We start from the raw sequence: 26974 nt of genomic DNA on the forward strand, positions 1-26974 counted from the left end.
TCATTCCATTATTCAACACTCATTCAATATGGTATGTTATAAGAAATGTATGTTGCCTGATCTGTTGATTGTCTATTGATTACTTTCGAAACCCCAAATGACAAATTAGCACTCTGAGGTTTGGCAGGTTTCAGCTCCAAGATCAAGCCCAGAGTTATTAGAATTACAATTCAGTTGGAAACCTCAATATGCATGGCTGCAACACTCACACTTGGGAAAAAGCTTTTGACTTTGCAATAGTCTTATTAACACAATTAGTAAATACATAAGTACCGATCCAAACAAGAATGTAACAGTAATGCATTATTAACTTTATGTCCAGTGTCATACACATACTCTCCCAATTCCTGTAGAGACAGGTGGTGGTCCATTAGGGTTCAGTCCTATCTCTGGCATGCCAAGTGATCCAATGGTCAAGTCCCACTGGCCTAGGCCAGTGGTTCTCAAACTTTTTTTTCGTGGACCACTTGAAAACTTCTGAGGGTCTTGGCAGACCACTTAATGATCTTTTCAAATGTTGTTTGTACTGTTAGCTAACTATTGTAAAGCACTTTGGATAAAAGTGTTATATAAAAAAACCACCCTTAATAATAATTAATGTTTTTTGTTCTACAAATAAAAGCACACAACTCATATTTTAATATCAGTAGTCTTACCTTTCTAATGCAATGGATGTGCCCTCTCTCCCCCGCCGCACCAGCCCCTGAGCTGGGGCTGGGAAGGAGTGGAATCTCTTCCCCTCTCCCCCACCACAGCAGCCCCCAAGCTTGGGCTGGGAAGGAGGGGGATATCCCCCACTGCAGCAGCCCCCGAGCTGGGGCTTGGAAGGAGGGGGAGGTCTCTCCCTCTCTCCCCCCGCCACAGCAGCCAGAGCTGAGGCTGAGAAGGAGGGCCATCTCTCCCTGGCAGCAGGAGCCCTAGAGCTGGGGAAAGTTGCCTCTTTCTCTGGCTGCCGCAGCCCTGCACATCCCAAATTCCCCCCACTCCCTCTTCTCACTCCTCTTCCCCCTCCCACCTACCCTCTATTCCCCCCGAGGCCACCACCTCACCTTACATGTGTGTCTTCTCCAGGGTCCAGGCACCTAATTAATGGAGCCATGCCTGCACGTCTCCACTAATTAGGTGGGTGGCCCTTCATTCTCTTGTGTGCAGCAGCCCAGATGTGCACCTTAGAGGGATCCATCCGCGGACCACCTGAATGGAGCTCGTGGACCACAGGTGGTCTACGGACCACAGTTTGAGAACCTCTGGTCTAGGCTGTAGTTAGCCCTATTACAGGATCTGATGACTGCCATGAATATTCATAAGGGTGTTCAGCCTCCTTTGCCCTTAATTAATTTCCTCTCCCTCGTATTGTTGCAGTGTCCCTATTCTATAGGTGAGCATATGAATTATCTTAACCTTATTAGCATATACATTAATTGGTTATTATAGCAATCCTGCTGTTAAGCATCTGCTGATATTCCTATCCTACAATACTGAAACTGGCATCAACTAACTTTTTGCAGGTACCTGTCAGCACTTTATACAAAATATCAGAAGAACTGTTTATTGCAAAATTATATCTTATGTCAACTTGTAACTTAGGGTTACTGCTGGTCAGCTTATTTATGCTAAGACTTATAGCCCTAACTTCCTTATGCTAAGTGATTACACTAATGTCTTACAGGTTTGGGCCTGGAGGCCTCTTGCATTACTGCTTTATACATGTATCTTATCTTTTTACTTAAAAGCTAACTTTAAACTAATACGTTAACCCATAGGCTAAGTCCTAGGCTACATGTGTAAGGAGTAAAGCATTTTCCATACCATGATTTAAAGTGATCCATAACTATCTAAATTTAAAGGAACTTCCTCCCATGAGGTGCATTCAACCTCATTGAAAAAACAACCTATGATACTTGTATATGCTCATTATTTTCACTCTTTTCACTGTCCCAGATTTGGAATAATGATTACAAATAACTGTGTCCTTAAGAAGAAAGTTCTCAGATATTATGAAACAGGATTTGGGGACCTGGAAATTTTTAGCCACTCAACATGGTTAAGTTAGTTCTACTCATTTGTTATGACCCTCAAAAGAAATTTTTTAACATTATTTAAATATACTCATACGTAATAAACCCCAGAGCCTCAGCATTCTAAATAAGATACATTATATATTAGCAAAGATAAATGACTTATGAAAGCTAAATTAACATATCTATAGCAAATATATTACCACAGTATAATATGGGACATAAAGGTTTGCATGTGCATCATTAGCTTTGCTATAATAAATGATGCACTGAATGTGATGTATAATACAGTAAAGAAAACACAGCTGTTTGTTTCTGTAGAGAAGTGCATAGGTGCACTGCACCTGAGAGTGCAAACACTTAATAACCCCTCAACAGTGAGGCTGTGGTGCTTATAACAGCTATTGCTGATAACCATTATCTATGGATAATTAACCATGTCAGGACACTGAGGTCCTTACATGAGGTCCTCATAATTCCCCACTAAGGGAGAGACAGTATAAAATTATTATAATATATTACTAATATTTAACAATAAGACCATATCTTTTGTGTTTTATTAATGGAAGATGTATGTTATGGCTGGGATTAAATTATTATTGGTTTCTCTGTGCATTTTATACAGTGTTTTACAAAACCTAGCCCTTTACTGCTAAACAAAGTGACAAGCCAAAATCAAGCACCGTATGTAAAGAGAACACATTTTCATTTGTTAATACATTATTCATGTTCATGCACATTTTTAATATATTATTAACACATTTGTCTAGCATTTGCTTTTTGAAAAGCAAATTTAGAGAGCGGGGGGAAAAGTAATTCCAAAATAAAACGTCTTTTTCACCCCCCCCAAACAATGCAAATCAACAAATTTTGAACTCTGGAAGCCCTCATATTTCTATTCCAAGCATTTTGTTCATTTTTAAAATCAGCCAATAAAAGAAAATATTTTAATCACTCAATAAAAAGGCTTTTTGACATGTGAAGACAAAAGCCTCAGGACATTTATTAAGAGACTTCCTACTGTGCTGGGCTTTGTTGTAGCTCGTAATTAAAATCACACCTGAGCAGGACCATCTGTGAGAGTGTATTAAGTTTCTTATAAAACATGAAAATTCTTTTATTTTTTCATGAAAACGCCAATAAATCTTGTACATACTTTTGTGTGAAACAGAAAATAATGTGCTTAAATAAAGCTAAGGTTTTGAATTAAAAAGCGAGCCAATTAAAAATAAAAAGTGAATTCTATTTTAGGATTCATAACTGATGGCACCTAATGACACTTAAGTATATTTAAATCACAATTTGTAATTACAAAAATATTAAAATAAAAGGAACACTAATCTTTTTCTTCATAATGTTTCTGACAATTTGTGGTTTTCTTAAAGTTTCCTTTCATCAGATGAAGAGGAAAAAAAATAAGGTGAGAATTCCTGGACTAATATTTTTCATTTCAATGACAGCTGAGAGCACTCAGCAAGGGTTGATCAGCATCTTTCAGGATCAACCTCTACATTGGTGGAAATTATGTTAAGATTATAAAAATGTTTAAAACTTTGAGTCATTAATTTAAATTTTGAGAGGAAATCATTATGTATTTCATAAACAAAGACAGGATATTATAAAACGTGCAACAGTTACATGAATTCCAAATAGATACAGAGCAGGATTCTATATAGAAATACTTGATGAGAAAGCAGATCTCTAAATGTAACCCTGGTCCGTGAAGCATATAGGTGTCTATGCAGCAATGTACTTTAAGCTCATGTTTTAAAGCATGTGCTTAGGTTAGCGGTTCTCAAACTTCATTGCACCGCAACCCCCTTCTGACAAAATTACTACACGACCCCATGGCGGGGGGACGAAAGCCTGAGCTCTGCTGCCCTGGCTGGGGGGAGGAACAGGGGTGTGGGGGGGAAAGCCCAAGATCTTCAGCCCTGGGCAGGGGGCCTGTAACCAGGGCTGAAGCCGAAGCCTGAGCCCTGCTTCCCAGAGCTGAAGCCCTCAGGCTTCAGCCCCAGGTGGTGGAGCTCAAAGTTCAGCTTCAGCCCCGGGCCCCAGAAAGTCTAACACCAGTCCTGGTGACCCCATTAAAACAGGGTCATGACCCGACCCACAGTTTGAGAACCGCTGACTTAAATCCCATTGACTGAAAGTCCATTGACAATGGGACCTAAGAACATACTTAAGGTTAGGCACATGCTTAAGATGCTTAGCTGAACTGGGGCCTTAAAAACATGTGTAACTTAAGTACATAAGTAGAGCCACTGATTTGATTACAAGGTATGTTCCTTCAGTGGGACCATTTCTCTGCTTAAAGGTACTCGTGTGCCTAAGTGCTCTGTTGGATGTGGCATAGGTGTGTAATGACGTTCTTGTTTCTTGACCATATAAAATGAATTATGCAAATACAATTATATGGAATGTATGTGGTTTGAACAATCCTACTGAAGAAAAATTTTAAACTTCTGACTCAAGACCAATTGTAAAATGGCTCTCTTACAAGAGACCCATTTATCAGAAATTGACCATGAAACACTGAAAAGGGGCAAAGTGTGACAAATTTATTTTTCATCTCACTACAATAAAGAAAAGAAAAGGTTTAGCAGTACTGGCAAACAAAAATAATCCCAACATTTCTCCCATAGTAGAGTTTGACAAAGGAAAAAGTACTATGATAAGAGGTTAATGGGAGGGACAAGAAATAACTATGCAATATGATCTGCATGGGCAGACTTCTGTGTTCATTCAGAGCCTTGACAACTTCCAAACTCCACATGTACATGTAGGTACTCATATATGGATTAGAGTTTATGATTAATTCACGTCCCAAATAAGAAAATCCAAAGTTAAAGCCGTCATGCTAATTTTAGTTGCTGTAAACAAACCAAAACCACAGTGATTTTTTTTTAAAGAAGAATACTCAGGCTTTAATGTTTATTTGTGGCAATAATATAATAAAGTACATTTCTGCATAGAGACTTATGTGCTTCATGGGGTTACATTTAGAGATCTGCTTTCTCATCGAGAATTTCTATAAAGAATCCTGCTCTGTGGCTATTTGGAATTCATGTAACTGTTGCACTTTTTTATAATATTCTGTTTTTGTTTTTGAAATACATTACGATTTCCTCTCAAAACTTTGATATAAGTGCTTTCAGTATTTGTACATATTTGTTTTACAAAACTTTTTTTAATATTTACGTATTTGTGTACCTGGTAGATTTCAACTGCACTGGGAAAATGCATACTTTCATATATATACTATTTCAAAAATGTCTTCCTTTATGCAAAGAAAAATGTCTGATTGAGTTTGTTTTACAAACTGCATATTCATAAATAAGAGTTTATAACTCTAAATAAATTGCATTTTCCCCAAAGTGTTTTGACCTATTACTGACCCTACCTTAAAAATTCATTTTCTTCCTGAGTTGTTGACTCAACAGAATATAATGACTCCTTTGGTGCAGTTTTGTTCTATTATGTCAATCCAGCTGCATCCAAAAAAACCCCCAAAACCCAACAGCCCAAACTCTAAAATTTCCAATGATTTTTTAAAAACTCTTCAAGTGTGACAGCAGATTTCTGTGGCAGCCACTTTTTAGGCTCTCCTCCACCCCCCTTTTTAAAGTAACTTTAATATATTTTCCCAAATGACCTATGGCTTCATAATATCAGTAGTTCAATCACTTTCCAAGTTATAGTTTTTCTTTTGAAGTTGGCCTCAGGCTATACAGTGCAGGGAAACAAAAGCACTTTATTCTGGTAAGGTTTTCTTTTTCAGTTGCATAAAACAAAATTTTTATATTTAAAAGAAATACTTCTGTACTGATAGTTTTGCATGCCAAGTTCAGTCAGAAAAGACTGTTTCCAACCAAATCTCTCTCTCCTGAAACAGTATTAAAATGGAACTCTGACAGACCCTCATATTGACAGTTTAAAAGACATTTACTGAGGCCTTATTCTGGTCTCTGTTACATTAAGTTAAATCAACGGTAACTTTACTGAAGTCAGTGGAGATACACTGATGTAAAACCAATGTATGTGAGAACAGAATTAAGCCTCGAGGATTCATTAACACTTTTTTCATATAAATCAATATACCTACCTCTTTGAAGCATGCAATAGTCTGACCAGTCCTTTTGAAACCAGTACTGGACTCCAGCAATCTTAAAAATTACTGCTCTATCCCCAATCTTCTTTTCCTAAGAAAACTCATCCAAAAATTAGAGACAACCATACTTTAACAACTGCTAATCAATGCAGATATCCTTAATCCTTCTCAACCAGAATGCAGACTGAGCCACAATATTGGGACCATTTTGGTGACACTGATGGATGATCTCCATATAGTTATGGTCAGAAGTCAAACTTCAGTTGAGAGACAAGGTGGATGAGGTAATATCTTGTATTGGACCAACTTTTGTTGGTGAGAGAGAGAAGCTTTCAAGCCACAGAAGTTGGTCCAATAAAAGCTATTATCTCACCCACATTGTCTCTCTGGTATCCTGGGACTGACATGGCTACAACTACACAGCAAACTTTAGTTGGTCACACAAGGTGTTACATATAGGAGCCACGCAGGGTGGAGCAATGTACCACTAAATGGTATACACCGAAAATAAATAACTCTTTCTCCCTTCCCTTTTCCTCCTCCCCCACCCCGAGAGCAAAGAAAGGAGGAAGCAAGGGAGGAATTATGTCTCTGAGGCACAATGCTTCTGGGCAGGATGATGCAGTTTGCATATCACACCTGCTCGAGGCTGTCCCTGAAGGCATAATCTAGCTCTGAATAACAAAGATAAGATAAGAGTTGGAGTTCCGGTTCCTTAAAAAGGCTGAAATTTAGGAGTCTTTTCTCTTCTCAAGAGAAGAACATGCTCTATGCTGATGAGGGGGAGGGAGGAGAGAGACAGAGACTCTCCCATTGGCCTTAAAAAACCACCCAGGCGAGCAGCAGAAGCAATGTCGGCGGCAGAAGCTCTCCCACTGACATAGCGCTGTGCACACGAGCACTTATGTCGGTGTAACTTATATCACTCAGGGGGTTAGAATATTCACAACCCTGAGCAACATAAGTTTTGCCAACATAGGCTGTAGCATAGACATAGCCCAAGTGTACCATATTTGGGGGCAAGTGGACCTCGAAATGTATCAAAAACACATTTCCTGGAATTTCCAGGGGAAAAAAGAAAGTGACAATGAATCTATGGTAGCACCTAGCTAATGCACTTTTCAGTAATTTCTACATGCAGATGCCTTCATTCCCTACTTTGCAAAGGTTTAAAGGCAGGGTGCTTATAAATTAAGGTCTCACTTACCAAATCTTCATTATTTTGAAAAATTTGCTCCGGGACATTATAAATTATCAAAAATAATTAAAATTGAATTACAGCTGTTAAAACAAATGAACAAACTGCATTTTGTGATGCATTGTCCTTGCTGATTTTTATTATTGTGCATATTCTCCTTGAGTCAGTTCACAACATTTATTCATTCACAAAGGCCCTGTGTATTTGCATCTGCAGCACCTCTGACTCTATGTGGAATTGCACAAGCACCAACTTTCAGTGTTCATTCATCTGCCCTGTCAGCTATAGGCAACAGGGGGAGACACCAGTGACTAAACATGGGATGCTTTTGAATGGTATGAAAGTGCAGAGAAAACTGCGCCATCAGAAAACCTGACTTGTAGTTAATAAAGACAAATGCTTAGGGGGCACTCCCAAAGCTTGAAAGCTTTCCAAACTAACTCATGATCCAGAATTTCAAAGGAAGATCCGTCAGCAATAAAAGGGCATTTACAGTAACTATACAAATATGTTTAATGAAAGTCTCATCTAGTTGTGAGTACTTTGTCTTTTTTTTTTAAAGCCCCAAGGGCTTGAACAGAGTTTGCAATTCTTGTGAGAGAAAAATTAAACAAACACACACTTCATAAAAATAATCCCAATATAAAAACATGCTTATGTAATGCCAAACTTTCATACAAATTACTTAGCAATTAAATCTCACCTCATCAAATTATGTATGTGAAATAAAAAGGAACAGATGTGCTCCTCCAAACCCACCGCTTCCTACAAGTAAATTAACAATCATTTTACAACCCAGTGAATTACTGGGTGTGTGCGTCTGGTGCTAATCATTCCCCCACACTCCCCACCAACACCACAGACCCAACATAACACTGAGTTATTTATAGAGTTATCTATCTGAGACTTTGCAGATGATGCCTAACATCATGACAACAGTGAAGAGAAAAGGTCTCCGTACCTGCCTAACTAAAACAAGTTTCTGTAAAGTAATGAATAGAGACAGCTTGGGGACCATCCACCTGCACTGCCTGCCTTTTACTGCCTGCAAAGTGAAACCACAAGGGATTGGCAGAAGGTACTTGTCTGACAGGGCCAGGACAGCCTTTCTCCTCAGTGACAGTCTGGGCCTAGCATCTTAAACTTGACCCACCATAATTCCTTCACAATGCAGCAGCAAGGCAGCTGACAGTAGCAGCTGCACCTCCTAAGCGAGATGGATGGAATTTTCATAACTAGTTCCCCAAGTTACATTTTACCTTCAAGATAATTTATGAGCTGCTCTGGAGCCTTGAAGAGACAATATGCTTGCCATAACATTAACTGTAACAGTCTTGTAGGTTATAATTAACACTGGGAGGGTAGCACCAACTGGATGAAACACGTGACATAATTGATGGTGAAACTGGAAATTAAGGAAACTAACAATATCATTACTGTGCACATCACTTTAGTGAAACCTATTCTTTCCAGGCATTAATTGCAACCTCCTTCTAATGTACACATTGTGATGGGAAGTGGATGAGTGTCACAGCTAGGAGGAGGTGGATTTGCTGGCAAGGCCACCTTGCACCTGGGCTGATGTATATATTGTTTTCTGCCGGGAAGAGAGATATACATGTCAAAGCAGCCGCAGCACCGGAACATCTGGCAGTATGAACACTGTAGCTTTGAGATAGATGATTGCTCAAGCCTCATAGAATTTTTTATTTTCTCTGTAAGCAGTATTCTTTTTCCTGTAGGAAAAAAATCCTCCCTGAGATTTCACTTAATGGCACACATTATTAATTTAAATGACTTGCATGACTAAGAACATTTTAACTTTACTTTTATATTGCCACAAGTTAGCAGTGAATTAGGATTTTCCACTAGTGTATTATCCTCCAGGTTTATTACATTAGCCTTTAGAAACACTGTAGAGTGATCTTTTTAGCATCTTATCTGTCAAGGGGATACTGAACAGACATAGAGATGCTAGTGAGCTAATTAATCAGAAATAATTTCATAAACTGCTGCCGTCTTTGAAAAGGATAACATGCCATTTATCCACCCATACCTAATACTCCACTATTCTAACCAAGACGGAAGGAACCATTAATGCAATGTATTTATTTGAATCTCTCTCAAATTATTCTAACATAACTTTTTTTTTTGTCCCTAGACAAGATATTGGACAATGTTCAGATAAATGGTGAAACAGTGTCACCTACAGGCAAGCAAAGCTGTTAATAACCCAACTCCCATTCTATCACTTCGCAAGTGACAGCTAAATTTAGGCTTTATCTATAAGCTGGAAAATACATTGAAGGAGAAATGTCTAAGATACACTTGGGACGCCCTAATATAAAATAAAATTACTGCTCTTAGTGTGTGGCAAATCATCTGCTACGATAAACACTGTGTACAGTGAGTGATTAATCCATTATAAACTGGACAAATTGTTAACCTTTCATCTCCAGGGCATCTCCTCAAATCAACTTTGACCATGATGGTCAAAAGTCATTCTTATTAAAGGATCTGAAAACTCTAGAAAGACACATTTTGGCCTTCTAAGATATATAAATATATCCCCAGTATCAGATAAACCCCTCCCCACAACCCATAACCTTTATTAAAATGCTGCTGAGGGTGCAATTTGTAGAGAGTAAAACACCTTCCTTATTTACCACAAGTCAAGATTGATCATATTAGTGGAAAACTAAAGATTGGTGAATACAGGGAAAAAACCGTGAATATTCTTTTAATTTTTAAAGAAAATTCTTTTTACTGTATTTGCATCACACTTTTCTGTTAACTTGCCAGATATTCTAGCAAATTAATTTACTGGCAGGAATGTTTGCAGAAACAGCAAATTTTAAGCAAATGTTGGAGATTTCCAGAAAGTACATTCTGAATTCATAATCACACAGTCATGCGAGAACCCAGTTCTAAATAGTCACTCTCATCCAATCTCATCCAATATTAAATGAGCTGTGTGTTTGATCAAAACTAACCAATATGGTTTCAGCTTCAGATACATAATTGCAATGACCTTTCCCCAAACAATCTGCAGACCAAAATTCTCCATAATTATGTACCAAATAATTTCAGATAGTGAATAAATCTGAGAAGATAGCAATCTGCTCAAAGAGAATTTGCAGAGAAAGTGGTGAAACTAATATAACGAATTATTTGTTCTGTTTTATTCACAACATATTTTGGGCCAAATTCTAACATCAGTTACACCAACCTTACAAATATAACTGATGAAAAAAAATTGCCAGTCTTTCAATGAGTCTGGTATACCCTCTCAGTATCAGGTCCAAAAGCTCTCAGAACTCTCTCTCTGAAAGCAGGCTACTCTCTCTCTTTCCCTCTCTCCTTCCGAGCTCTCACCACCTCTGCTTTTAATTGCCTAACACTTCCCCTAACTTCTTTTTCTATACTCTGCATATTCACTGCCTCTGTCTAAGAAATTATTTTCGGTCCATCTCCATCTGTGTTTATGATTTTGCAATTCTTTTTCTAGATGACACCAGAGTCCTTCATTAATATTCTTTAATAAGCTTTTTGCCCATGCATTATTTCTGCTTCATCACCAACCCAGGTTAGGTAATTCCTAGTACACTCAATATGGTAATATGAAACTTTTCAATGGTATTGCAACTCAGGAGCATATTTGTTAGTAATTCAAAGGTATTGCTTTCCTTCTAAAGGTTTCCTTTTGTAGGCATAGATCCCAGTAAGTTTCAGTGGTTTACAAAGTATTTTTCTTTCTACTACCACCCTATAATCCCTAAATTGTTTTCTCATTCATGGTCTATAGACATTCCCTACATGTCATTAGGGCCATGGATATGAAAACAATACAGCTTATGTAAGAGGTCCCTTAGTCCTTATCTTTTTAAAATAACATATCTAACCATAAACTGTGCAAATGTTAGAAAGATGCCATCTTTGCAGCTACAGACTATATTTCTAAAGACTTCTTTCCAGTTCGTCTCATTCCCCTTAGCCTGAGACCCAGCCTCTGGTCTCCAGACAAAAGTTGCCTCCCTTCCTGTCCACTATTGCTGACATGGTCCTGCAATCTGTAACATGGCTATCAGCAGTATATTTGTGATAAATGTGTAAATCTGCACATATTTATACCCACACATTTTTAAATACATGTAAAGTTCTTTATGAAGAAGACTACAGACGGGTGTCCTCTCTTCATATGGAAGGTAAAGAGCAGGTAATAATACTGCAAGTCCCTCACTCATTGGAAAAATAACTTGTCAGAACCCTGGCATGGAGAAATCACTTCTCCTGTTGAGGACACATTGTTCTGTTGCTATGTCCATTTGATTTTTGGCTTCTCTTAAAACATCAGCAAAGGTATAAATTAGTGTCTGTTGTGATAGTGGCATTATATTAAATACACACTTGCCTACTAGGACTGAAGAACCAGTGCATTTTCCATAGGCCATCAAACAGAAATCCAAAAGGAATGACATTTTGGCACTACCAACCTGACCCACAACTGAGCTAGTAACTGGAGATGAAAGGCTTTGCTTTTCATTATTAATTCCCAACATCATGGAGTCCCATATATGTGATGAAAATTTAGTAACACACAAGACTGACACTTGAGTATCTAAGACTTAAGTCCTGTACTTGTACCTGTTCACTTACATCTTTTGGAATGGTGAGAATAGCACAGAATTTGGCTGACTGCATTTAATTTCCCCATGCTATCCCACAATTTTTCCATATTAACACTATATGCTGATTTTATAACCCAGATCCTCAAAGTTCAAATAGTTTTATACTACATAAAGCTGAATTTAATACAATAACAACTATAATAACATTAACAGCAAAGTCCCCATAGGATAAGGCACCAGTTCTTGGAGAGAAAAGGTAGTTCCATCTCTAACCTCATTTAATCCCAAACTTATATTTTTAAGACAAAGTTTCAGTTTGTACTAAATTTGTGAGCTGGTTTTATGGAGATATCAGGTTTTGAGGCATAAAGGACATTCTGCTAAGAGCAGAGGAAAATAAGAAACCTCAATGGATAGTTTCAAAATACACCTATGACATTCTTTCATTCACTGGGCCAGTCATTCCACATTCCTAGCTCAAAACGACAGTTCTTTAGCTGGAGAGCAACAGACAACAGCTCCATATACACACGCACACTTCTGCTTTTCGCCTCCTCTTCTGCCTCTAGCAGACACCATTGTCTGTAGCAAGAAGGATGACAGCTGATGCTAATGCCACTTTGTGGTTCAGCTGTCAGATGATGTAGCTAACACTCTGTCTCCACAGATTATAAATTTGTCACCTCTGTGACATACTTGATCTCCACCATCTTGCAGCCTGAAAACCCCATAATAACTGAATTCGGATCTGCAAGTGGTAGTGAGTAAATTGTTGCCAAATCACTGGAAAAACAGCACTATCTATTTTCCTTGCCTTGCAATCATGAAATCTTATAAATAAGGAATGGTCACTAGTGCTGACTTCAAAGCCTTGTCCAGATGAACTGAATTCAGACCAACATATAATATTACAATATTTTATTAACAGGGAATTATAGGTATTTTTCCATCATAAAATGAGCATCAAGCGCACTCCATAAAACTGCAGCAATTTCAACAAATTCTCTATTAGGGAAAAAGTGGGCTGTCTGAATCACCAACACTGCTTTTTTGGCTTGGAAACTTTAATCATACTGTAACGAGGGCTAAATCTGTGTCACTTGCCAGGCAATTGGATCTCTCTTTGAAGACCTGGCAGACACCCATAAAGCGGGTATGAAATCAAACGAAAAGTATCAACTAAGATTTCTATGTGACTATATGATTTCGGTTTAAATTTGGGGTATTATGTCTGTTAATGCTACTCATGAGCATGGCTTCTAAGTTCTAAAATTGAAATAAAGTGATCAAGTGGCTTCAGAGCAAACAATTTGTACAGTTTGCTGTAATGAAAGAGCCTGCAAGACTCATAAAAAACAGAGTACGTAACTGGGACTCAAGTTTTGTGACAAACTTTTACAACGGACATCTCTAAAATGCCATACAATGTGAGTCCTCTCAATGGATTTTATACTGAATCTATAAGGTTCTTTGCATCAACTGAAGTTTTTCATGAACTGATTGTATCACGAGGCAGAAAGCAGCGTTATTTGTAAATATCCACAGCTTTTAGACGCAAAGTCTTTTCAAGGTTAGAGAGTCAAGATAGTTTCAAAGAAAAAAAAAATCATGGCTCTTAAACAGCAGTATTTAATCAAGCATCATTTCCATTGTTCTTTAGAGTACTGGCATCTACTGATACCACGCGTGGCTGGTTCAAAGGCTTTTGAATCAAAGAAACACAAGTGAAAGACTAAAGCAGAAAACAGGAAGGGTCACAAGAAGCAAACACTAAGCTGGCAATAACCAACCAAAGAGATGACAAAGGTCACCAGGGACAGATGATCCTCAAACACAACATGAAGAGGACTGACACCTTCACTAAGGTCTCAGAGTTTTGTACATTTGTTTAAAGGCTGTAAGTTTGGACTTTCAATCTTCTCTACAGAGTTTTCATGATGTACGTACAATATGCACTGCCACAGTGTCCATAACAGAAAATACCTTTGCCTTAAAATAAGTGATATTAAGAAAACTATGCTTTCCACAAGTTTGCTTTCTGATACATAGTGAAGACTTGAAAGTTTTGCTTCTTTTTAATAAAAAATAAGTCAAGTCTGCTCTTCCTTTACTTTTCTTGGAGATTTGTTAGCCACAGTATCCAAAATGGTGAATATGACTTGTTCTTGTGCACACTTGCAGGTAACACTTCTTCAGCAGCAGTTCAACAGCTCCTGATACTGACATACATTGTCAGCACTGGATTATTTTTGTAGTATAGACAAGCCTATTGGGGGTGTCAGAGATGTGCAGAATGAGCTCTTAATTTAAGAAGTAGGAGTCTGAATTCCTATAAAGAGAGATGTTCTTCTACCTGTGTTAGTTAAACAGGCATTAATGAAAACAAACAAAAATTAAGAGTTTTAAATAATCTGAATACAAATCTCCCTTGTATTCATTTAGTTTTGTGTCTTTGGTACTTGAGAACTATTCATCTTGAATACTTAAATAGCTCCTATTACTGTATCTGAGCAACTCACAATATAAATTTAATATATTTATTCTCATATCATATCTGTGCGGTACAGGAATGTTATTTTAATTTTACAGATGGGAAACTAAGGCTGGGAGAAACTAAGGGCCAGATATTTGAGATAATCCTTTTGAAATTCCTGCGCAGCATCTTTAGGCACATAAATACCTTTCAAAATCTGTTCTGGTCCTAAGTGATTTGCCCAAAGTCACACAGGAAGCCTGTGGCAAAAGAGGGACTCCCTGGGACTCCCAAGGCCTAGGCTAATGCCCTAACCAGTGGACCGTATTTCAGGGTTTGAATCTTTAGATCCACAATACAGGCTACCACTTGAGCTAACAGAGTAACTACTAGTTCTCTGTCCTTCCAGAGGGTCTTCCTGGGTAGACAAGATCTGAAATGCTAATGTAAAAAAGAAGCAGGAAAAAAAGAAAACCTTTAGGACCTTCTTCATATGTCATGAACCAACAAAATAAGCCAAATCTTCTCACTCATCCCTCAGCCTCCTTGGAAGGTCACTGTCAACATAGACAACACTTACTGAATGTCAGCTTTCCATTATTATTTTTATTACTGTAATGCTTATGAGCCCCAGTCCTGGACCAGGAATCCCTTTGTGCTAGATGCTGTACAAACATAGAACAAAAGACAGGCCCTGCCCCAAAGAGTTTACAATCTAAGTATTTCTATTAATCTAAATATTTCTGATGTCACTAACGCAGAATGATCAACAGCCAAGTAACTCCAGTGTAGTGTGAGGTAAATTTGTTTCAAATTAATGGCATACCTTGGAAGAAAGTAAGTAGAGTTACGATGATTCTGATTTAACATTTGCATGTAGTGCCATAGGCATTGACTAGCCAGTCAAGTGGGACCATTTCTAGAACCCCAATTCTTCTGTTTCCTGTTGCAACAAGCATGAAAGTGAAGGTGAAGGGGGGAGGGACCATTTTTCAGACTCAGACCAGCTGTATGACAACTAGTATCTGGTTATAGTCTCTTCTGAGATCTCATTTCAGGCAAACATGTCATCAGCTGATATGGCCCTGACTGTTGGGTCTATTCATTGACCAAGAACATTGCTTAATGCAAGGTCAGTAGCTAATAATGACTATGGATTCATAAATTAATCATGAGTGAGGGCTCCAAATGTGCTTTTAGAACCAAGACCTGGGTGAATAATTTGGCTTGCCCTTTGTTAGCTCAGCTCTGTCTAAATTGGTAGCTGGTATAATACCAGCCAAGAGAAACCAGGAGATAATGTAATCCAAGAATCACATAAATCTGGAAGAGACATCAAGAGGACAATTGGTCCTTCCCTCGGTGCTGAGGCAGGACTGGCATGTAATATCCTTACTTCAGCTGTAGGTAGTACCCAATTTCAAAACCACATTCATCCTTGTTTGAGAGTTTAGAATACGGTTAAAATGGCAAAAGTTGTAGTGTACTGCACTTCATAATTCCAGTCTGAGCTAACTGAGTTTCTGACCCACCTGGTCTTGGAGACACCCAGACTTATTGTTCTGGATGAATTTAGTGTTCGAGCACACAGGAGCTCTTCTGGGTTGGCCTGGAATTTTATGGATGCCTTGAAAACCAAGGACCTACATAAAAAGCCTTCAGGCACTACACAAAAACTTGGATCACATTTCTGGGTGGGATTTGGTGGTTAATAGCGGGTAAAAATAAAATCTCTGTCACAGTCAGATCATCACATCCCTCATATTGGCATCCGGCTCACTACTGATCCTTTGGGAGTGGAGGACCTATTTCATTGGTGCATCCATGGAGATCAGCAGCAAATGGGGTTCAGATTTTTCTCTCAGTAACCTCATAGGACATTATGATAATCTTTTGTTTTTAACTATTGATATGATCACCATGAATCTCAACTTTCTTTCTAAGTTTTGGCCTGTCTTACTTATTCTGGTTCCAGTTGGAATGTGGGAAAGTCAATGGGTTGCCTGTGAGATGAACTCGCATTTCTCAAGGCTTGTAAAATTAAGCAGAAAGGTAAAGTAATGAAGAATGGAGGGCTCTGATATGAGGGGAAATATAAAAAATGGAAAAATGAGGATGTTCTTCTAAGTTAAGAGAAACTCTTCCATCTCTAGACTTTTAAGCTGAAAGATGAGGTAAAATCACATGTTCACTTGGACAGGTCAAAAAAGGGATGAGTCAAAGGGGGTCAAAAATATATGACCAGTTGAGGATAAAAGTGATAGGTCTTAAAAGGATAGGAAGGAGTGGGCCCATAGTTTGGAATAAGATAAATGAGAACAACAAGGAAGAAAGAACTTTGTTTAGCAGAAATAAGTAGATAATGAGCTACGTGGAAGAACAGGCCAAAGCAAAACCCAAAGTGAACCCCATGAAGTATAGAATCAGAGATGACTGAAAAAATGAGAGGGGGCAACTTCTCCAAGTACTTTATTAATACACAGAAAGTAGAGATAGGGTGTGAGTATCAGGATCAAGAAACAGTTTTTTGTGTGTATTTGCTTTTTGAGGAGCTAGACTGTGACAAATTTAGTAGAAATGGGAGGATAGTGGAAGCCAAAAAACTTATTGGCAATAGTTGCATAACAAAAACCTTATACTATCTAAAAGGGGTGCGTGTGTGTAAAGTAACAAATGTAAAGATACTCTTATACAGTGACCTATCTACCAAATGTTAGTTGTATTATCGTCCCATAAAACAGATTTTCTCACTGTATTATTTCAATGAGCCAAGGAACTTGGATTTAAGCTATTAATTCTTAAAACAAGATTTAATCAGTTAACACTTCTCTGCTATGTTTGTTGCATGAACCAAAGGAATTCCTTGTTTACTTTAGTCCTTATTCCTTATAAAACCTTTATTCTGATTTCACTCAGTCAAAACTGTTATTAAAGTACGGACATCAGGATTTGGCTGAGTATTACTATTTTTAAAAGTAAACAGAAAACATCCTAAACAATTTTACTTTCCCAACAATCAGACTTGTAATTTCATTATGTTCCTCTCCCCAACCACTGGACAGCAGAGGTCCAGATTCTAGTCTGAGGTTATTGCAGATTTCACTGCGGTAAACTAATCAATATCTGACTCTCAATATTACACCTTTAAACACAAGCAGATTTTCAGTGAAAAGGATTGATTGCAACAATTAACTTAATAATTACAAAAACAAACAAAATTTTACCAGAAATTAATGATATTAAAGTATGAGAGGACACAATTAATCTTTGTTTTGTATATCAAACCTATTGCTGATTTCTTGGTGACAATTTGGTAACAAATGTGTTCATTCACAAAATGTTGCAAAATGAACCCTAAAAACTAACAGAGGCACAAAAAGCAAGACAAACAAATCTTTAAGAAAACATAGTATAGAAAAGATCTATGATATCAATAAGATTTAGAAGAGGAATGAAAGGCATGGATTTTTATTCAGACTATCATACACTTCTCCTGTGCATTTCTAGGACATGAAAGGTGTTAACACCCACTTCTACAATTTCAAACAAATATTTTTCAAGCAAATATTATTACATGGCCTAATTTTGCGACTTTACTTCTTATTCCATGTTCATCGTAAATGTGTCTTGAACTCTATGCTCATATTTGAAAACAACAACAACATTATTAAAGTATTAAGAATGTCCTAAAAAATGAATCAGGTGCAGTTCTTGGATTGTACTTTCCCCCACTTTGGTCTCACTTTTCAAATGATAATTTCTTCCAGGGTCACCATTAAATCTTAATCTATTCCAGCTCTCCGCATGGGTCAATGATTCTATATGTACTGTGCTTATTTTAAAATGTTTCTCTTTTGTAAAAAAAAAAAAAAAAAAAAGAGAGAGAGAGAGAGAGAGAATGCAAGCGCTGTCTAAATCCAGATGGGTAACTTCACACTTCATTTATCAAACCCAATACATTAGACTCTGCCCTCTCTTGCCCACTATGCAGTTAAACATCCATATAATTCAGTAATAATTTTCATTATCACATGGTGAACCCAAAAAACCTGCACCAGTTTGCATGGTCAGTTCAAAATTCACAGCTGTTCTCTTTAGCCTCTGCTCACTACAGTAGAAGCTAAGGTTCCGTCTGCTTTATTAGCTGAAGACTGACCTTTTGTAAGCTGAGGTCAAGAAGGGGTCAGTTCAAAGGGCTTGAGGCAGCTCTTTAACAGCTATAACAACCTGTCCATCAGACACTATCAAGCAGTATAAACAAATATAAGCCTTTAGAAACTCTGGGTCATTTCTGTTAACACTTACAGCACATTCACATAGTTCTACCTGAGATATTTTGGATCACTACCACTCTATATAGATTAATTTGTATCCCTGAAAGACCTGCTTGGATAGCATTGTCTAGGGGTTACCAGTATGCAAAGTGGCAGGTCATAATACTCAGCCTACTACTGTGTGATCTGAACTGTTGTGCTGTAACACAAACTCATTGTGTAATTTCAGCCAGTCATTATGCAGAAACACTGGCATAGCCAGAAGCAAAATCCACAGGGACATGATTTGTCTGATTAAGACAGAAATTCATGTTAGTGAAAATCCTGATACTTCTGCGAGGAAGACTCACCGGCCTGTAAAAGCACAATCCCCTTAGAGCTGTGTTACTGTTCCAACCATGTATTTCTTTTTATTATTTTTTTTTTTAAATTAAGGTATCAGTGCCACAAGTGAACCTGCTGAAACAACAGAATGGCTACATTACTCTCAGAGCACGGTAAAGTTTTTGCCAGCTAGTCTCTTAGTTGACCTAAATTTCTTCAAGTTGTACTGTTCATAATGTGCTCTCTAATAATGTGCAATGGAAGGTAATTAGAGTCATCTGTATTTAACTTCCAGAGGGGGAAAAAAAAAATCTATTATCTAATCTAGCGGATCCCCTGATAGCCTGCTGAAAGTAAAATACTGTAGCCTGTTGCCTGCCCTTTGACAAGTGCTAATTATTTCCTGTCCAAGCACATTTTTCTCATGTAATTCCAAAGTACGCAATAGACTGATCTCTAAAACACGGGCAGCCCCTGCGAGCACTGGGGCGGACGTTTCAGAACTTTCACCACTGCATGCTTGATGGCTCCCACAGTCACGGCTTCATTCCAGACATCTAGCAGAAGCTTTGATGAGGTAAAGTGAGGTGTATGGTAACAGTCTGTTTATGTAGATCATATGGATGAGACTCTTAGATAGGTCACTAGGATGGGAAACATCAAATGGGAAAAAAGGATTATGGTTACTTAATACTCAAGGGACACTTTCTTTCTGAGCTTTCAAGACACCATGCTCTTGAAATTTTCTTTCAGGTGTTTAGTTTTAAGGAGGCCTGCACTTTGTCTGCTTCTAAGCTTTCTCACCACCATCCCCCAAAGTACTTTAGCATTTTTGTGTCAGAGACTAGACTTTGTCTGCCACATCAGTGCTGGCTCCAGCTTCTGATTAAATTGTTAGTTGTAAGCAAAGGCCAGAAACAATGTAACCAGAGTCCTTTCAAAACAAGTAATTTTTTGTCGTGATCCCTGATGATCTGGTATATTAGAAAATTATTGTTAAACTAAATGGACCCTAAGAAGACATGTCAGTCATCACAACCGTTTATTCTTTCCCTGTCTCTAGAAAGCTCTCTATTTTGTTTAACATAGAAGAGTGGAGAGTTCCAGGTGAAGAAAAGCCCTTAGAGATCTCTCCAGCTAATGACATCCCCGTCCCGCAACTCATTTGGTTTAATTTAATAAGACAAATGATGCAGAATCACAGACTTTAAAAAACATCCAGGAGATTCTTTGGAAAGCAGGAAACTAAATCGAGAAGTGAGTGACATAACATGAGGAATTTGCAAACTACTCTTAGATAGGTATTTTTCATTCTGAGACCTCTTCGGATTTATATCATAATACCAACTCCCTACCCACTAGAAGAAACCTTACTAGACAAGGTCGCTAATTTGTTCCAATAATTGTTCCTCTGTTGTAGTGCTCAGTCCCTTGAGTTTTTGAAGCGTTTCAAGAGCCCATGCAGTGTAGCAATATTGAGAACAGCAAATCCAATCAAGCGTCAGGTTTAGCAGCCTCTACTGACTTTTTGAAGTAACGGAGGTCAAATCTACAGAACTTTCAGCATCCATATGAAGCACCATAGTAAGGGTACAACAGAATTCTCTTAACTGGCACACACCACTGGAAACAAATTCACACCAATGAAGCAATTACCCTGAATACCACAAGTGTCACAATAATACATACATTAGGCCAAAGTTTGGTCATACATGCAAATACAGGACTCCTATTGATTTTAATGGGAGATGTGTGCACATATCCAAGTGAAGAATTTGGCCCACTTTTGAAGTAGGTCTTTTTATTTATTTAATCGGTTGTCTTAAAAACAAGAAAAAACAAGAGATTATTAAAGCATGTATACATCTGCAGCTTTTAGAATAGTAAAGTAAAATGGACTCATTTAGCAGCCATTACCAATGCAGGAGAGTGGAATGAAGAAAGCAAGGCGGCACGCAGTGGAAATTTACTCTAGTAAACACCAAATCACATCTGCTATAAACAGGTTTTCGAACAAGAACAGGCACAGCATTTCAAACAGGCTAAGAATATCATTTATCGATAGTCACTGAAATGCATCCCACTGAATATGTTCCTAGGCATTTATCACAATTAAAGGAACACTGTCAACTAAAAATTTAGGCAATTTAAAAAATGTGTTAAAAGTAGTTTCAGTTACTGAATGCATCATGGAACCCCCTTACCCATTTTTGTCATTCGGCTGAATCAGTAAAACTGCCTATACACAAAGTGTTGCCAAATGCAAAAAACAAGTCATCTGAATGGGGAAAAATGGAGGATTCTCCCTCAGCTTTTTTCAGATATTGACTGTGATTCTGTAAACAGACTTGCCCATGTGGGGTCCCACAGATGTTATCTGAACTTTGTGTGGTTGTAAGCATCCACACTGACACATCTAAAGGCAGAGTTTGTACCACAGCACTGTTCTGTTCAGGCTCTTATTCTGAGCCTATCACAACCATGAGACATTAGCAAGTATTATTTGTAACAATAGTAGGGAAAATCTTTTCAGACAAAGTGTGATTAAATTGACAGCATCCTTTAAATGGGCATGCTGTTTATCAGGGTATCAACTGAATAGATTGCTGTATCAAGATAGTAATACAACATCACACTGTTAAATTAACTGTGAAATCATATATAGTAACGTTTGACTATTTAATCCATACAGAAATGTAACTGGAAAAGCAAACAGTAAAACTCTTTTTTAAAAAGACTTGCCCAGCTGTCGTCCCCCCCCCCATGTGCGTCTTTATGAGAATAGTTGATCATGTGTTTTTTTGGTTTTTTTTATTTCAAGGTCTCACTATATTTTCCTTTTCCTTAGGGCTCTCACCTTGCGGTCCATTCTTTGCGTAGCTCTTGTCGCTCAGTAAGAAGTGGCAAGAAGCAGCTGATGATTTCATTCCTTTGTTCCATGGTTCGTTCCCCTTTTCCAACTTCACAGAGCACCAGGCTTGTCTTAAAGGAAAAAAAAAACATAAAAAATTATAATCCAAAAAAGCATAAAATTAATAAAAAGCCCATAAGCAAATAAGGACAGTAAATCAATGTTTTTTTTATTACAGTTGCTCTCGTGACAAATCAATACAGTAAATGATGGTCAAAAATGGCCAGCATATATTTGGTATTTAATCAATGTACATGGCACATAAGGTAAACCTTAAAGCTTCATTGCCTTAAGTAACCCAACAAGATATTGTGCATTCTAGCTCTCATTTTCTCAAGACATGATTCCTTTTCTTTTGTGCTTTCTTGTATAAATAATTATTAGAAGTTATTTTACTAATACAATTTTTTTCTTTAATGTTTGCAGAGTAACACTGAATTGTTTTTTTCCCTGACTCCTGGTACAATCTCTCTGTACTATATCTTTGTACAGAGAATTTCTATTGTTAGTGCTACTGTTATTTTTTCCCCTTTTTCTCTTTTCTGTTGAATACTCACGTTTCAAGGAAGTAAACAATCAAACAATTTTTTTCAGTTTCTGAAATGAACTACATAGTCAGAAAGTATAAATGCAATGAAATTCAGTCATCCTTGGACCAAGATAAACATTCACCCCAGAGATCATATTACACTTCAGTTTGTGGCAGTCTTATTCTATAGCTATGAATACAATGCAGTGTTTTCTTCATTGCCACGTTTATTCAGCATAACCTTAAGCAAGACCTGGTCTACTCTGCCATACAACAAATTCAAATTCCACTCTGTAGTTCCACAGCAGAAAACCGTCAAATCCATGGTAAACTTGAATGACTGATTTTTGAAAATACATTACTCAGTCCCAGCACAGGGACTCTTGGGAGTCATGTGATTACATCAGATTGTAATCTTTCATTTAAAAAATAAATTCTGGCTCTCATGGTAATAGAGATAAGTTTGAAAACACAACTCGAGTGTAACCAAAGCAGTGATATCTGGCTGAGAGAACTTGACACAATAGCTCTAAGGAGGTAAACTGACTCATTCAGCTCAAAACCACCTTTGCTTCTCCCTTTCTTCATTTGCAATGGGAGGACCTCTGGCACTGGTGAGGCTCTGATCAGTGGTATGTGCTCACATTATTAGAAGGAACTTCTACCCTTTCATGGATGGTAACACACTTCACTTGACTTTCAAGACAAATATACCTTTTAACCCCTAAACTTTTACACTTACCTGTGCATACATGTTTAATGCTGTTTTATAGCAGGGGTTGTCAACCTTTTTTGTTCTGAGGCCCACCTCAACATGCTCTAAACACTCCATGGCCCACTGTGCCACAACAACTGATTTTCTTCATATAAAAGCCATGGATGGCGTTAGGGGGTAGCAAGCAGGCCAATTTCCTGGGGCCCTATGCCACAGGACACCCACAAAGTTACATTGCTCAGGCTTCGGCTTCAGCCCTGGGTGGCGGGGCTCAGAGCCCCAGTCTTCAGCCCCATCTGGTGGGGCTTTGGCTTTCTACCCTGGGCCCCAGTGAGTCTAACACTGGCCCTGCCTTGACGGACTCCTTGAAACCTGCTCGCGACCCACCAGCGGGCCCCAGATCCCTTGTTGAGAATCACTATTTTGTAGAATATTTTTTCTGTATATTTTAGTGCAATCAAACTACAGCCATGTCATTTATGTGGCAACACACGTCAGATCTCACAAGAAACTCAGGGATAACCTAGGTCACTGTTTGGTTCAATACTGGGAAGGTTCTGCAGGAAATGATAATGCAAGTGATCCATTAGTAGCACTCTTCTTTCTGAGTCAGTACCAAACCCATGCTTTTGCACAGGGTTTAGGGCTCTGCAGTGGTGGAAATGCAGTCTTTTGGATGAGACATAGAATCAAAGTCCTCTAAACACTCAGGTCAAATGATGCCTTTAGTAAAAGTAGGGGTGTTAACCCTTATGTCCTGGCCAAATTCCAACTTGGGTAATTACATTCTGCTACCTAAACTACTCTACAATTACATTTTCATTTCACTCTAGGATGCAGCTTTATTGTGGCAATTTAGGAGTAATTTAATTTTTACTGAGAGGGTAAGTATAACATGTCATTTGGAAATATGAAAGTTCTACATGCCAAGTTTCGCACTAATACCCCAAGTAACTCCACTGACTTCAAGAGGATTGGACTGAGGTTTACGTCTACTCAGAGATTGGCACTATGAGTGTGTTTCAGTGGTGTTTCTGTCAATGAAGAAAACGTAGTTATCATCATAATCTGCACTTCTGCAGCAGATTTCATTTCAGAGTCTCAAAATGCTTCACATACATTTAAACCTTACAATGCCTGATGAGATACAAATGCTACTAGCTCTGGGGTGAAACAGAACTATTAAGCAGCATGCACCAACACTACACAGCAGTTCAGCTTACTTCTTATCTAAGACCACTGAAGTCAATCAAGTCACCTGGGGCCTGAGTGTAGGATATAGTATACAGTGTTTATATGTTTCTGAATGATATGTTCTGTTTGCTCTTGTAGTAAAAATTTCCAAATTGTAACAACAAAGCAGTAGCCTAGGGTGAAAGGAAAATGTAAAATACCCTCCTTTTTTGCAAGAATATCATACTTGCAAGGTATTTTCTACATATACCTTATTTTAGGATTTATTTTTTAAGAGAGATTAGAAAGGATCCAATGCACCCTGACTGATAAAGGTCAAGGGTTCAAGAAACTTGGTCAAAGATGTTATCAGCTGGGAAAGCCATTTCCTCACATCAACACTGATAAAAATCCATCAAAAACCCAGCCGATACCACCCCTGTTTTAAAGGGCAGGGACAGCCTTCTATTGAACATTCCTATAGTTGCACATCCCATCAAAGAAAGGCTGACCCTGTGTCTTCATTCATTTAATCATCTTTAATGACAGATAATTGTCTACTGAGGCCCCTTTTCTCCGATGCTGAGTGAAGCCTTTACATTTCTAAACTGAACTCAACACTGGCTCAGGTTTTTTTCAAAACACTTGGGACTATAGGGCAGGAGAATAAACAAACAGTGCAAGCAGTCCTATGGCCTGCCTTATCTCATCCTTCTGTTAGCAGAGGGTTTTGAGGGTGCTAATGTTTACGAATTGTTGAAACTTTCTTTCCTCTGTTTCCTGAACTGGCGAAAACATATCCTGGACAACCTCAGCAAAGAGATAACACAAACTGCATCTCACTTGCTTGGGAAGTCACTGGCTCTCTTACTGGGTGGGGTGTCTTTTTATTGCATTATTAGTGCTTTGGATTGCTCTCCCCTATTTTTACACTAGGGGCCACTTATACGAATAGATAGGGCTTTCTTAGATAATTGCCAAAATGATCCAGCTTTTAAAAAGAAATGGGCCAGATGCTCAGCTGGTGCAAATCAACATACCTCCATCAACTTCTCTAGAACTATGCCAGTTCACACCAGCTGACAACCTTGCCATCTGTGTTAAATTAGTGATTGAGTTTAGCAATTACGCCCTTTGCCTATATCCTGGTAAGAAGGCAGAGTTGGAGGAAAAGCTCTGCTGACCTAAAAGGTAGTAGCTACCAAAGCTATTCCCTCAGACATGCATACTACAGTGAGATTTTGATAGTAAAATCCTCCTCCTCCACCAGTCCCTACTAATAAAATCAAACAACAACAATATAGCATTGGATAAAACTGTGTTATAACCATGCCCTGATCTTTACCTTTGATAAGCATTCATAATTATATATATTTCTACCAGTCTTAACACAGCTAAACTTCAGCTTCTGGCATGGTTATAACAACATATTTAATACGATCCAAATAGGGTTGCTAACTGTCTAATTACACAAACACCCTTGCCCTGCCCCTTCTCCGAGGCCCCGCCCCACTCACTCCATCACTCTCTCCCCCCCACCCTCACTCACTTGCACTGGGCTGGAGCAGGGGATTGGAGAGCAGGAGGGAGTGCAGGCTCCGGGCTCTGGCCAAGGGGTTCGGAGTGTGGGAGAGGGCTCTAGGCTGAACCTGGGGAAGGGGGTTGGGTACAGGCACTGGGAGGGAGTTTGAGTGAGGGAGGGGGCTCAGGGCTGGGGCAGGGATGCAGGACGGGGTGAAAGGTACGGGCTCCTGCCAGGCAGCGCTTACCTTGAGCAGCTCCTGGTCAGCAGCACACTGGGGCTAAGGCAGGCTCCCTGCCACTCTTGGAAGCGGCCGGCACGTCCCTGCGGCCCCTAGATGTGGGGGGTAGTGGGTCTCTGTGCGCTACCCCTGCCTGCAGACACCATCCCCACAACTCCCATTGGCTTCAGTTCCTGCCAATGGGAGCGGCAGAGACAGCACTCAGAGCCCCCTGCCCCCCACTCTCCCCAGGGGCTGCTGGGACATGTGGGCCACTTCCGGGAGTGACATAGGAAGCCTGCCTTAGCCCTGCTGTGCCGCAGACTTTTAACAGCCTAAAATCTCCCGGTTTGGCTTCAGTAGCCTCCGGGAGATAGAGCTTGATTCCAGGAGGGTTGGCAACCCTACAAAAGAAGAAAGAATATTACAATATGATTGGGCCACTACCATGTTTAATCATGTTACTTGAACGAGTAGATTTCATACTTGCTTTTTTTTCTTCTAAAGCTACATATTTTTCTTCCTTGACAGACTTAACAGGGAGGTACACATATGTTTAGAAATACTGCATAGCCAGAGACATGATACCTAATATTCTGGCAAACGAATTATTCTATCAGTCTGAACTAAAGTGGCACTTGGGACTGTTTGTTTCTTGGTCCCACTTTATTTGGCCAACAAATGCACTTTTCACCTCTTTGAGTAAAGATTTAATTTACTCATTAGCTCTTTAAATAGATTAGCAGGATAAACTTCTGAATCCTTACTAATCTCTTCCACTCCAGCACAGCACTCAACTATCAATAATCCATAACTAACAGAGGAAGAGAAAAATCAGGTGTTATTACATGTGTAAGCACAGCGAGCTATTTCAGTCC

General features: G+C 38.7%; 1 protein-coding gene across 8 annotated transcripts in view; it reads right to left on the bottom strand.

Moving 5' to 3' along the window:
* Positions 1–26974, bottom strand: part of FTO (FTO alpha-ketoglutarate dependent dioxygenase) — a 326144-nt gene that overhangs the window by 145958 nt on the left and 153212 nt on the right. For 7 of the 8 annotated variants that reach the window (XM_073307614.1, XM_073307611.1, XM_073307615.1 and 4 more), the window contains one exon: positions 21884–22008. In XM_073307614.1, coding sequence (XP_073163715.1) covers positions 21884–22008 — 125 coding nt within the window. Of the gene's footprint in view, positions 1–16107; positions 19671–21883; positions 22009–26974 lie in introns of those variants that run through there. The other variant, XM_073307610.1, reaches the window with a different exon arrangement.

The sequence above is a fragment of the Lepidochelys kempii genome, chromosome 12, assembly GCF_965140265.1.
Source record: "Lepidochelys kempii isolate rLepKem1 chromosome 12, rLepKem1.hap2, whole genome shotgun sequence".
NCBI lineage: Eukaryota > Metazoa > Chordata > Testudines > Cheloniidae > Lepidochelys > Lepidochelys kempii.